Below are 13,600 nucleotides of genomic sequence, written 5' to 3' on the forward strand. Positions count from 1 at the left end.
GCAGCCCTGCAGCTGGGAAGTGTCAGAGGCTGGATTCCACCCCCGGTGAGCACAACTAAGAGCTCATGCTTTTCCTGACAGCCAGCCTTTCTGGCAGCCTCTCGGAGCTCTTTGAAGCTGTCTGGGGTTTGCCAGCGCACTTGGATCCGGTGGGGAAGAGTGGATGAGGCCAAATTGCAGCATGAGCCCAGCCGGGAAACATTTGAATTGTACTCTGGAGAACCCCTGCCTTCCCACGGGGTCCAGGGGTGGCTGTCTTATCCTGGTCGCGTTCTAGAACCTGTCGTGGAGGTTGGCATGGAGATCTGAGGTGACACAGCTCAGAGCAGACTCAGCCCAACTGAAGCAGAAACAGCGCCCCACGCCCACCCACAGATGGGTCTCATTCCCAGTACTGACTCAGTCCTCCAGCCTCTGTTTTCTGTATTGTGTTCATGAATTGTGTGTTTGAGGGACTAGGCCCTGAAAGCTGAGTCTTACACATACATTCAGGGGAACACCACTGAGCTCTACACCCCCTGAGTTATAGCCCTAATGACTTCTGGCTCCCCCCACTGGGCTGGGAGGATTCAGACCAGCTGGTGCCCTGAGGACAGGGCTCAGGCCAGGTTGATTGGCTTATGTCCAGGCTTACCCTCAACTGGCCCCAGGAGACTCTCTTCTGGCCATGAAAGGAACTTCTAATGTTGGCCTTCACCCAAAGGGTACATTGAACTCCCAGTCCTGGCCACAAGCTAACCTATAATCCTGGCCTGCTTCTGGAATGCCAGGGAATGTGCCTGCCAGCCGTAGCCATCCTCCGTGATTACCCACAAGGACAGGCACATTCAGCAGCTCTTTGAGGCCTGCAGCGAGCACTCAGTCTTTGTGGCTTTCCAGAGCACTGCTGGTCCCACTGGAACAGCTGTTTGTTAGGAAACCAAGCCCAGGCACTGGCCAAACCTGGCACTCCTCCCAAGCCCTGGGGCTGCCCTCGGTGGCCTTCTGAGGAGCCTTTTTAGGGAAGCCTGCAAGTGGGAGTGAAATTACACTGCGAGGTAGATGCCAGTGTACTGGGTGCTTTGGGTGGTGACCAGAATGGGGTGGCTTTGTGTGTTTTTTGACCTGCTGAAATTTCTTACAGGGTTGTCTTCTTCTTTTCAGGGGTGTCATAGGAAAGCAGGGATACCAATGTCAAGGTAAGAGGTACTGTATGGACAAAATCCATGGGGTCCACGAGACCGTCCAGATCACTAGTGTCACCAATGCTCATAGGAGGTGTGTGCTGGGTTTGGTGACAGTTAGAGGTCCTCATGCTCGTGCCCCCTCCTGGAGGAGCAGAAGCCCGTTTTCTCTGTTACTCCCTGGCCAGTGCTCCCACATACACATACGGGAGTAGATGTATGGGATTACCTCGTAGGTACCACCGATCTCCAGGTGTCCCTGGTGTCTAGCCAGTTTGTAGGTAGCACTCCCATCTTTCCTAATGAGACACATGCTTCAATTTGAGGCCCCTGAAAGGTCACACTGGGCGCTGGCCCAGGTTCTGTGTATTTTGCCAGCTCCCTTACTCTCTTGCTCCCTGGAGAAGCTCCCTCCCTGCTTGTTTCCCTCAGTGTCCCCGATGGTCCTTCCCCATTCTCTTTTTTGTCCCTACTCTGGAATCGTTAGCTATTACACATTTAAATCTCACTCGAAGTTATTGAAGTTTCTGTTTGCAGTTAATTGACCTCAAATATAAAGTTATGTTGTCCAGAACTGGAGGGTGGGTATGTGATGGGGTTGTGTGGAGACTTCTCTGTGGTTTGATCTGGGAGATCCTTCCATCTCCTCACTGAGCCACTGGGTAGCTTGGGTCTCACCCTTGAGGTCTTGGATAGGTTTTTTTGGACATTGCTGTGTGTGCAGTCACTGACCTCTTCAGCCCCTCGCTGCCCACACATCCCTGTGACACCAAAGACAGAGCGATGGGCCAGTTCTTGTGGAGTTAGTCAGTTAAATGGAAATTTTAAAGTTTGGCATGTAAGGACGCAACCAGATCAAAAGCTTAAGAATTTCTGCCCACAAAACATGCCCTGTCCCACTGTAGTCCTCCCTGACACAACAGCCAGCCCCGACAGCGTCCCGGGTGGAGCACAAGACGCCGACCTGCGTCTGATAGACAGCGCTGCGGGGCAGGGAAACTGTTCCCGGCCTTGGAATATAGAAATGGGAAACTTGATCGGTGCTCCTGGAGTCAGAGAAAACTGCTCGTGCCCTTTGGATATAAGTGGTTCACTCTCTTCCAGAGCATGTAATGGCTCTGCTGGCAGGGGCTTTGAGAAGGCTGCTTAAAGGCCTTGCGGTAGGGTAATATGCATGAAGGCCCCGTGACAGGAGGGGCATGGCTCCCCTGCCCCTTCACCGAAGCCTGATTGAATCTTGGGATGGAACCTTCCTTCCCCCACCTGTCGCTCAGCCTCCCCATTTTTTGCCGTTTGCAGTGTGCACTTGCGTGGTCCACAAGCGATGCCATGAGCTCATAATTACGAAGTGTGCTGGATTAAAGAAACAGGAAACTCCCGACGAGGTAAATATTTACAGCATTGAAATTCTGGGCTTTCTTCCCTGCCATCCCTGCCCTCCACTGCCTGCTCCAAAGTCCCTAAGAAAACCTTATCTCGCTGAGACCCCACTGCTTTCTTCCTCGTGCTGATCAAAAGTTAAGGGAGTTGTCCACAGCCTTCCGGCGTGAGGCACAATCTGCAGAAGGAGCAGGCCCCAGAGTCGGATTTGCGTCTGTGGCTGTTATGCCAAGGGCCGTGTGGGAATTCTTTTCTGCCATTATCTCATCGGGACAGTTAAGGGCTCACTGACATGTCCGTGGCTCCACTCGGCCCGTAAACAGTGAGAGAGACAACAGAGAAGCAGGAACCTTATCTTTACGAGGTGATGGGGGAACGGAGAGGAATTAGCAAACCCAAGAAACACTCAGGCAGCGGAAATAACCTCAATAGCTGACACCCACTGGGTACTGACCGTGCCCTGATGTAATAAGCACTTTATCATATATCATTTATTCCTATAACAACCTTGACACGATGGATGTTACCATCTTCATTTACAACAGAGAGATGGAAGCAAAGAGAGGTCAAGGTAACTTGCCCCAAGTCGCGCAGCCAGTATGTGAAAGAGCCACATTCAGACCCAGGTCGTCTGTTCCAGAGCCTGAGCCCTTGAACCCTGCACGATGTTGTCTCTTAATCTTATAAACTAGTGTCAGATTGACTATTAGGGAAGTTGCTAAGAGTAAAGGAGCAAAAACAATTCAATAGCAAAGCTAGGTTTCTCCTAACTGACCGGGAGAAGGCTGATTGTCGGTATAGGCCTTATTTGTATTTACGGTAGCTGATTTCAAAGCCATGCTTTAATGCTCTGTGAAATAAACAAATACTGCATAATCATAGAATTGGGGGTCAGAAACAGCATCCCTGGATGGCTTATAATCAGGTGGATTTATGGTTTGGCTTCCAAAAGGACTGACTTTCAGAGAGCTGCCTGCTTCTTAAAAATAATTCAACCAAATGACTCCTTGCCATCCAAAGCACTTTCCATCTTTCCCATCCTTCGCTTTCACCCTCTCCCTGGAAAGCAGCGAGGGACAAAACTTAGATTGAGCCTCCCATGTTCCTGAAGGGCAGATAGCCCACAGCGCCACAGTCCTTTGCAGGGTTTCTGCCGTCATGGGTGAAATTACAGGTCATCACCACCTGAGCCTCCTAACTCCTGTCTAGGATCATAACCCAAAGTCTGTGGTTACCCTTATTGCTTTCACAGAGAAATGAAAGAAAGAGAAGGCCTGCTTGCTGTCCGCGTTAGTCCTTCCTCTGGACATTCCACTGAGCGTTTATTGAGCGCTTCCTGTGTGCCAGCTATTGTGCCATGTCCCAGGGAAACAATGGAAGACGAGATTCCTGCCCCCAAGGAGCTCATAGGTTTCATCAGCTGTGAACCTCTGCGGGTTTCTACAGCTCTTTAAACACACCTCCTTCAAGGGGAGAGTCCCAGAGGAGGCCCCGCCACGCAGGGTAGAGGATTGGGCCTGCACAGAACCCAGGTTAATCTGTGACCTGTTCTTCTGACTGTCTTTCCTGGTTTATTGAGCCGTGAAAGGAGGGCGCTAGTGAGCAGTTTGGCATATGTCCCGAGGGAGCTAAATTGCGAGGGATTGAGGAAGGAGGCTTTGAGTGTCTTAGCTCATCCCGGTGCTCCCTGAGGCCTGTCTCTTTGAGTGTTGACGTATCCGTGGGCCATCGGGGTGATGGATGTGCTCTCCGCCCGGTGCACCACTGCCGGGGACCAACCTTTGAGTCAGTTCTTTTGTGTAACCACCTGTAGTGCTATGCACGTGCACATACACATCATAGGCACATATACACCCCAGACACACATCACTCTGAGCGGGTTAAGGGCATCAGGAGCAAAGGCCTTGGGGCAGCTTTCAGAGCCGAGCTAGGGCCTGCCACCTGCGAAGACCGTGCCTTCTGGAAAGAAGTTCTGTAGGAGGTCCGGTGATTAGCACTCCAGAGTGCACGGGAGTTTGGCCATGACCTTGTGTTTTGCTGTCCCTGCAGGTGGGCTCCCAGCGGTTCAGCGTCAACATGCCCCACAAGTTCAGTATCCACAACTACAAGGTCCCCACCTTCTGCGACCACTGTGGGTCCCTGCTCTGGGGCCTCTTGCGGCAGGGCCTGCAGTGCAAAGGTAAGCAGCTCCGTGCCCTGCCCTTGTCCCCCTTGCGCCCACGTGCCCCTGTTGTCGCCTCTTTTTAAAAACCTTTGTCTAGTCCTAGCTGGTTTGGCTCAGTGGTTAGAGCATCCACCCTTGGACTGAGGGAGCCCGGGTTTGATTCCGGATTGAACCTGGATTGCAGGTTCGAACCTTGGCCTCGGTCAGGCACATGTGGGAGGCAGCCAACCAATGTGTCCCTCTCACATCGATGTTTCTCTCTCTCTCTCCTTTCCACTCTCTCTGAAAAACAATGGAAAAAATATCCTCAGGCGAGGATTAAAAAAATAAAATAAAAACAAAAAAAAACCCCACAAGATATCCTTTTAAAATAAAATAAAATATAAAAACAAAAACCTTTGTCTATTCTCATAGCCTCAAAAGCAAGTTCCAGGTTTGGCAGGAGGACCGAGCACAATCCCTTGCTGAGCTCTTGTTAGTTACTCTGTGGTTTTGTGAAACAGTCTCTGTGCAGACGCCAGCCAAGCAAACTCCTCCGCCGAGGGGATGCAAGGAGGAAGGCGTGACCTCCCCTTTTCAGATAGTTAACAAGCTGGGGAGACAAGATGAGCCTATAAAAGCATAGAAATAATTTAAGGAAAAGATACATTGGAGCAGAAGGGAACAAATATTTTTCGAGTCAGACACTGAAATAAGTAATAGATATTTTTCTGTCGTAACCCATGGTTCAGAGCCTACTCAAGGAAGGAGCCATGCTAGAATGCTGCTACATAAGACATTTTATTGCTGCTTCGTTTCGTAGGCTGATGATGTGGGTGATATTTTCCCCATGTCCCTGGTGAGGGACTGGGGCTCAGAGACGAACTCGCTAGTGTCACACAGATTGTTAGCACAAATAGGGTTTGAACTTGGACTCTTGAGTCTGGGTTCCTTCCTCTGTTTCCCGCTGACCTGCCTGTGAATTATCTTCTACACAGATGGGCATGCTGAGGGACACGGGCACTGGGATGTAATATGCGATGGTGGGAACTTACTCTTGGAACCTAAATAGAGTGTCCAGTTCCATAAACGGGTCGAGTCCACGCACAGAGCTGGACAACCATGAACTATTAGGAATATTGCATGGCTATTATTTAAAAACGGTGTTTTATTATTTGTACTGAATATATTAGTAATAAATTCCCATTGTGGAAAAATTAGAAAAAGAGGTAAAGTATAAGTAGGAAGACTAAGGCCATGAACAAATGGGTCATTGAAGGGACCTCAACGGGAAATTGTCAGGATTGGAAATAAGGCAGTGTCTTCAGTGGCGATAAAGAGGAGGCCAAGAACTTAAGCGATACCAAGGAGTTGTTTATTGGATGTGGTGACCAGGTCCAACTGGGAGGACTGTGGCACCATTTGCTGAGAGAGGGAGTGCAGGCCAGGCCACGGGGCTGGCGGGAGATGTGGTGGCGTTGAGTTGGGGACGCATTACCTTGATGTGCCTGTGGGAGACTCACGTGGAGCTGTCCAAGTTCGAGACATTCTCATTGAAATTCGGGGGAGAGGTTTACACTGAGCATTTTGATTTGGGATTTGTCAGTGTCTAAGTAGTCGTTAGAGCTATGGCGTAGATGTCATCCCCAGGAGAAGTACCTTGGGTGTGAAGAGAGAAGTTAGCACCTTGGGGTTCAGGGGGAAGAGGGTTCTCAGTATCCAAAGGTGAGCCTGCAAAAGCGACAGGGGAAGGACCTCAGAGAGACAGCATTGTGGAAGCCCAAGGAGAAGAGGGCATTAAAAACATTAAGAAGGAAGCAGTGGGCAGTGCCGAGTGCTTCCAAGAGGTCGTTTAAGGTGAGAAGTGAAACGCGGGGTTGGGTTTAACAACGAAGAAGCCACTGTTGACTTCAGCAGGAGCTGTGCTGATGGGATGGTGGAGATGGGAGCCCAAGTGCTGAGGCTGAGTAGAGGATGGAAGGTGTAGTCTTTTCAGAATGTCCTATATAATTAGGAAAAAAACAGTGGGGAAGGAGAGACGAATGAGCCAGGAGGGAGAGGGGACCATCCATGCAGCAGGGGCAGAGGAGGGGTGAGCCTTGGGGGGAAGGTGGGGCCCCTCCTCCCAGGTGGAGGGAAAGCCTCAGGAGGCGCCTGGCTGCAGACAGGTTTGCTGCGCCCGGGATGGGAGCCCAGGAGGAGGGGAGGGGCCAAAGTGGTCATCAAAGTTCTGAATCTATTGAGGGCATTGCGATAAGAGTTTCCTTATTTTCTGAAATAAATCCCTTTTGAAGTTGAGGTGAGAAGAAGGGGTGTGGAAGGCATGGGGAAGGTGGCGAAGGGTGGAGATGGCCGTGGTGGAAACTGAGGACGGTCTAACCCGGACAGGAGGAAGAGCTGACCATGGGCACATCTAGTGTCCTGTGTGAGGTTCCCTGACATTCACGTCTCCCTTTCTAGTATTCCAGCACCCAACCCTGAAAGAAACAGCCTGCCAGAATCCTGTTTAACATTAAATGATGAAAACAAAGGAAGAGTAAGAAAATAATGGAGCAGGAATCCTAAATATTTTTAGCAGAGGAGTGCTGAATTTTTGGAGAGTTAAGTAGAGTTGCTGGGAAGCCGAGCCTGCTTTGGATGGGACTCAGATGAGGCCATGTCTGGGTTTTAGTAAATATATTAATAATGGATCTATCTAGGGAATTCAAATGAAGATACCATCATCTCATAAATATTGATATTTTAAGAAAACAACCCAGACACCCAGGTCGCTGCTAGGCTGTGGGTCCCTGGATGACCCTAGAAGAAGACAGGGCCCAGCGACGATGTAGCCACCCTTACACTATCTCATATAAAGCAGTTTCACTGTCCCCACGTCCCATGTGCTTACTCCTCTCTTTTGGTTCTCTCTCAACCTCAAGTCTCTTTGCCCCTGCAGGCATCTTACCTGTGGAGAGGGTCATGACCAGAAGAGGCCAGCGTGGACCAGAGCAGGGGCCCCTGTCACCCAGGTCTAAGAAATATAAATCAAGACTTGGTGACCCCCATCTGAGGGATGCCGGGTGGCAGGCAGCTGGCCAGTTGTAGTCTGGAAAGCTTTGAATGACATTTCCAATGTGACCAGGACTCCCAGTTCCCTACCTGGTGACAATTGGTGCCCCGCGTGACCCTGTGGAGCTGCCCCTCTAACCTCCCTTTCTCTGCCCAGGACTCTGCACTCAGTCACTCTTCCAACTTCCCTCACACAGTTACACAATTTCCTGGTCCCAGTTGTTTGTTCTCTGTCTCCAAGAATGACATGGCTGACTATAACCTGTTGTGAAATCAAACTATTGCCCCGGCTCACCCTGAAGGGCCAAGTCGCCCAACACAAAGACATTGCTGCGGGCACACACAGGCCTGCTAGCCTCTCAGGCGCGGCTCTGTCATTGTTCTCAGAACCCCGTCCGCTTGCTTTGGAAGAATTCCCAGCAGGCTGACCCTCCTCATTGCAATCCTAGCTTCAATCAGCTATGAAAAGGGTGGAAACATGGAAACCAAGAGAAAGACCGGTGGGCCTGAGCCCCCGACTGTGCTGAGGACGAGGCTGCTGCTGCAGCACCCCCCAGCACATAGTAGGAGCTCAATAAACATGTGATGAAAAGTTGGGTAGTGGAAGAATAATGATTCTCCTTTCGAAAGAGCCCTAGCAAGGCTGCTGTGGTTCTTCCCAGCAGTCGTCGTGCAAAACCAGCTGAAAGTGAACCATGAGAGGCCGCCTGGAAAGAGGAGACTTCAGGGCAGCCCAGGGTTCGCGTGGCAGCCGGCCGTGGGGATGGGTGATGACGGTGGGAACTGCGAGGGTTTCTTCGGCCCACATTATTGTAAGTGAACCTCGGGTTTCTTTTGGTTCCAACTGGCACGTCCACTTTCTTCTGCTGGTCTGCAGCCTCCAGGTGTCGCCCTCCTGCCTGCGGAAGTCACGCTGTGGCTGCCTGAGTTATCTCAAGTTCCCCATCCTCGGCCAGCTTTGCCCTCTTATTCCCAGACTTTTTAAAAGCACTTTCAAAGTCAGTCTCATGTCGTCCATTTTAACTGACATGTCATTGGGCTTTTAAAAAATATGTTTTCATTGATTTCAGAGAGAAGAAGGGGGGGGGAGAGAGAGAGAGAGAAACATCAATGAGAGAAAAACATTGATCGGCTGCCTCCTGCACACCCCCTCCCGGGGATGTAGCCCCCAGCCTGGGAATGTGCCCTGACCGGGAATTGGAATCGAGCCGGCAGCCTCCTGGTGTATGAGAAGGTGCTCAACCAACTGAGCCACACCAGCTGGGTGGGATTTTTTTTTTTACATATTAAGACAACTATGCAGCTCGTCCAGGGAAATAACAGTTTTTAGAAATAAAAAACCAAGTCTGTAAAGACCATTTCCATTGTGCGGACCTGCCAACCCAAGCTGATTGTTTTGTTGGGACAGACAGCAGAGGGCGCCATCGGTTAAGTTACGACACAAGCTGCCTTCCTGAGAAATTCGCCCAGTGGCCTAATGAAAGAAAGAATAGGATGGGGGGGGGGGCAGGCGCAGGTGCAGCGAACTGAGTGTCAAAGGGTAGCTGTTGCTGAGGAGCGTAGGGTAGAGAGTTCAGAACCCAGTGCTGTTGCCTGGAGTCCTTGCCGGGTCTGTGGATTTGCAGATTCCATTAGTAATAGCCAGGTAATGGAGTCGGCTCCATGGCCAGGCTGTTGTGGAGCTTTCTTGTTTGTTTATATTTTCTGAAGCCCCGTCCCACCAGCACCCCCAGCCCCTGCCCCCGCCTGTGGTTCTGTTGAACTCTTCAAGCCTGGGTTGGGTGCCGGAGGCGGTGTCTGAGCTGTTTCTCCCTCCAGGCCAGTGACCAAGCCATGCAGGACCAGCAGGCGGGCTGGCCATCCTGCCTGGCTTCATTCCAGAAACAGATGTGTGTATGAATAGACTGGTTTTAGAGCAGTTTTGTTTCACAGCAGAATGGAAGGGAAGGCATAGAAATGTCCCCCTGTACCCTCCAGCCCCCCACACAGACAGCCTCCCCGCCAGCAGCATCCCCACTAGGGCGGTGCATTCGTTACACTGACACGTCCTTATCACTCAGCTTACACCGGGGCTCACTGTTGTGCATTTCATGAGTGTGGACAAATGTATCATGACGACCACCATTATAGTGTCATACAGAGAGTTTCACTGCCCTCCAATCCTCTGTGCTCTGCCCGTTGTTCCCTGCCTCCTCCCTAACCCCTAGCGACCACTGGTCCTGTTACTGTCTCTATAGTTTTACAGAATGTCATATAATGGGGATCACAGACTATATAAGTTATATCAGTTTCTTTCACTTAGTAATATGCATTTAAAATTCCCTCACCTTTTCGTGGTTTAACAGCTAACTTATTTTTAGTGCTGAATGATATTCCACTGTATGAATGCACCACCGTGTATTCATTCACCTACTGAAGGACATCTAGGTTGCTTACGAGTTTTGGCAATTATGAATAAAAGTGCTGCAAACGTCCCTGTGCAGGTTTTTGTGTGGAAATAAGTTTTCATGCTAAGAGTGTGTTTCGTTTCATATGAAACTACCAAGCTGTCTTCCAAAGCGACTGCGCCCTTTAAGCCCTTTGTCATCCCTGATAACTTCCCTTGCTCCGAAGCCCTCGCTGTCTGGAATTAATATAGCTACTCCTGCTTTTTAAAAAATTAGTGTTAGCGTGGTATATGTTTCTTCATGCCTTTAATTTTAATCTAGATTGTCTTACAATGCAAGTGCATTTCTTGTAGACAACATCTAGTTGAGTGTGTTTTTTTTAATGTTTTATTGATTTTTTAGAGAGAGAAGAAGGGAAAGGGAGAGAGAGAGAAACATCGATGTGGTTCAGTGCCTGACATTAATTCAAGGACATTCTCAGTCATTTTTGCCTCACATATTTCTTCTGTTCCTTTCTCTCCTTCTCCTCTCGGTATTCCCATGACATGTTATGCCTTTTATAGTTGTCCCATAGTTCCTAGGTATTCTGTTCTGTTTTTTCAGGGCTTTTTTCTCTTTTCTGTTTGGAAGTTCCTACTGACATATCTTCAAGTTCAGACGTTCTTTCCTCAGCTATGTCCATTCTAGTGGCCCACCCACCCGGGGCGTTCTTCTATCTGCTACAGTGTTTTGACCTCTAGCATTTCCTTTTGATTCTTTCTTAGAATGTCAACCTCTTGCTCACATTGCCCATTGTTTTTACATGCTGTCTACCTAGTGGTCAGAGCCCGCAGCATATTGACTGTAGTTGTTTTAAATTCCTAGTCTGATCCCCCCAGCATCCCTGCCATGCCTGGTTCTGGTTCTGATGTTTGATCTGTCTCTTCAAATCATGGTTTTTGCCTTTTTTAGCGTATGCCTTGTAATTTTTTCTTGATAGCCAGACACGATGTGCTGGTTATTAGGCGCTGCAGTAAGTAGGCCTTTAGCAATGCGGTGGTTGGATGTGGGGAAGGGAAGGCTCTGTGGTCCTGTGATTAGATCCTGTGCCTCTAGACTGTGAACTCCGTAAGTTCAGGTTTTCCTACCCTCGTAGGTGGGACAGGACTGCTAGAGCAGGCTGGTTTGGGGTATTTTCCTTCCCCCAATAGTTTAGGCTCTGGGGTACCCTGGAGTGTTTCAAATAGTTTCTTTTTTTCTCCTGCCAGAAGCATATGGGGATTCCACCCCCACCACCCCACCTAACCGCTGCCCCCAGTATTCACTATTCGAATCTGGTCGAACTCCTAGAGGTAAAACTCACAAAAGTGCAGAGCCCCTGGGGGGCCCTAGGGTTTTTGACCCTCAGACTTGTCCTCTCTGAGACTCCAGCGATTTGGCAACGTCAGTTCAGATTTTCAGTTCAGAACAACCCCCGGCGGTTGTTCCTGCAGGGTTGCCGTGGGGAGTTTCTGTTCTGATTCCCTGTAGTGACCTCTCTCTCCCATTTGGGGGGCGGCGCTTTGCCCTGTGACCTTACTTCTCTGATCAATCCTAGAAGAGTTGATTTTGCAATTTGTTCAGCTTTTTACTTGTTAGTGCAGAGCAGCTACTTCCAAGCTGGACTGGAAACCAGAAGGGTTTGTTTTCTCCTTTGATGTCCGAGACAAGGACAACTAAGGGATGTGGGCGTGATGAAGACATTCCAGTGTGGCCTTTGTTCCGATGAAACTGGATTTTAGATTTGAAAGGCGCCTTGGAGGTCACCTCATTCAGTCTCCTCATTTTCAGCCGAGCACCTTAATAGGCTCCAACCGGAGCATTCCTCTCGGGGTAATATTGCTCCTCTCAGCGTAATAGGGTGGACTGTGTACATGCCACCCCTTTGGGTTCACAATCCACATGAACTTTGCTTCAGATAAACCAATTAAGTTCTTCTACAGTCAGTGTTCTAGTCCCTGGAAGGAAATGTAAATGTGACATTTATTTCATCGATAAACGGTGGTTATCCGTGTCGTAGTAGCTTGACGGATGATTTTAGTTCTGTGATGGGATGCTGGGTGATTTTTTATTTTTCTCTTTTCGTCTTCCTGTATTTTCCAAATCCTCTCAAATGAACATGTAGCACTTTTATAATCAGAAAACAACCACAAGCAGGTAGAGTTGCAGGCCGTGAGCACTGTGGAGTTTCTTCCCGTGTCTCCTTACAGTCTGCAAGATGAACGTTCACCGCCGCTGCGAGACCAACGTGGCCCCCAACTGCGGCGTGGACGCCAGAGGAATCGCCAAGGTGCTGGCTGACCTGGGCGTCACTCCCGACAAAATCACCAACAGCGGCCAGAGGAGGAAAAAGGTAACGCTGCCCGGCCGTGTTCTGGAGCTCCGGGGCCCGCGTCTCTGCGCCGGCCCCTGGGAGTGCCTGGGAGTGAGGTCACCGGGCTGCTGGCCTGCGACACTGCGCTCAAAGCAGCACATGCTTGAAAAACCAGAGGCAGGCAGGTAACATTAGTCTCCTTCGGTCCCAGAGGGGGGGCCGAGCAGACCTCAAGTGTTAGTTCCTCGGGGGAACGTAAACCTTGAGAGGAGGACTTTGGAATCGCCTCTAGAAAGAGCAGGGCGGCTCTAGGCAGGGAAGGAGCCGAGTCTGCCTGCAGAACCGCATGAAAGCGATGCTCGTGTTTGAACTTCGCCTCCTGTCCCTGTGATGAGACGATAAAGGGGTGAAGAGCTGGAGCCACATTCTTTCCTAGGGAGCAAGCCAAGCAGATCCGTGGTCGGGCCGGCACTCGGCGGCCCCAGGGACATTGTTAATGCCCCAAGACATGAAGCCTCGGGGCTTCTCTTTGGAGACCAAAGCCCTGTCTCTCTCCTCATGACATTCTGAATGTCAGTCGGAAGAGATCCATTTGCTAAAATGTCGCTTTGGTAAGTCAGGGCCCACAGATGGGAGTAGAGCTCAAGGCAGCCACAGCGTTTTGTTCAAAGGCCCTCTTTATCCTTGGCTGCTCACCTAGAAAACGTAAGCGATCTTCGAAAAAGGAAGTTGCGACGAAATCAGAACCAACTCAGCCAGGCAGGAAATCCTGGTGGAGGCGGGTGGGCCGCGGCCCTCATTGCCCAGCCTCAGGCATCCTCAGGCTTTTACTGGAAAAGCAGGTCTAGCTCTGGGTGCCTCTCCAGGCCTTGCTCCTAAATGTTTCTTGTAAATTTTGCTGTAAAATGCCTTCTGAAGGGCTCTGTGTTTCCCTTCTCGTTTTAGAAGCTGCCCATGCCTTTTCCCTGGTGCCTCTCAGAAGAGCCTTCTCCCTTGAATGGGAAGGTGTGGATTGTTTTCATTTTCTTAAACTGTTTCTTCTCTCCCTTCCCAATCAACAAAGCTGTTTTGCAAGGGTTGCAGAAATGAAGCCTATTTTAATGGTTAACTGTGACGATATTCCATACTTCTGGTGGCTCTTCTC

At 50.0% G+C, this 13,600-nt stretch overlaps 1 protein-coding gene across 2 annotated transcripts in view; it reads left to right on the plus strand.

Moving 5' to 3' along the window:
* PRKCE (protein kinase C epsilon) overlaps nucleotides 1–13,600 on the plus strand; it is a 412,732-nt gene that overhangs the window by 264,582 nt on the left and 134,550 nt on the right. The window contains exons 4-8 of one of the 2 annotated variants that reach the window (XM_087823528.1): nucleotides 1,144–1,178; nucleotides 2,463–2,548; nucleotides 4,593–4,722; nucleotides 12,353–12,495; nucleotides 13,402–13,461. In XM_087823528.1, the coding sequence (XP_087679654.1) occupies nucleotides 1,144–1,178; nucleotides 2,463–2,548; nucleotides 4,593–4,722; nucleotides 12,353–12,495; nucleotides 13,402–13,461 (454 nt within the window). The remainder of the gene's footprint in view (nucleotides 1–1,143; nucleotides 1,179–2,462; nucleotides 2,549–4,592; nucleotides 4,723–12,352; nucleotides 12,496–13,401; nucleotides 13,462–13,600) is intronic. The other variant, XM_087823529.1, reaches the window with a different exon arrangement.

The sequence above is a fragment of the Miniopterus natalensis genome, chromosome 13 (assembly GCF_054644295.1).
Source record: "Miniopterus natalensis isolate mMinNat1 chromosome 13, mMinNat1.hap1, whole genome shotgun sequence".
NCBI classification, from domain to species: domain Eukaryota; kingdom Metazoa; phylum Chordata; class Mammalia; order Chiroptera; family Miniopteridae; genus Miniopterus; species Miniopterus natalensis.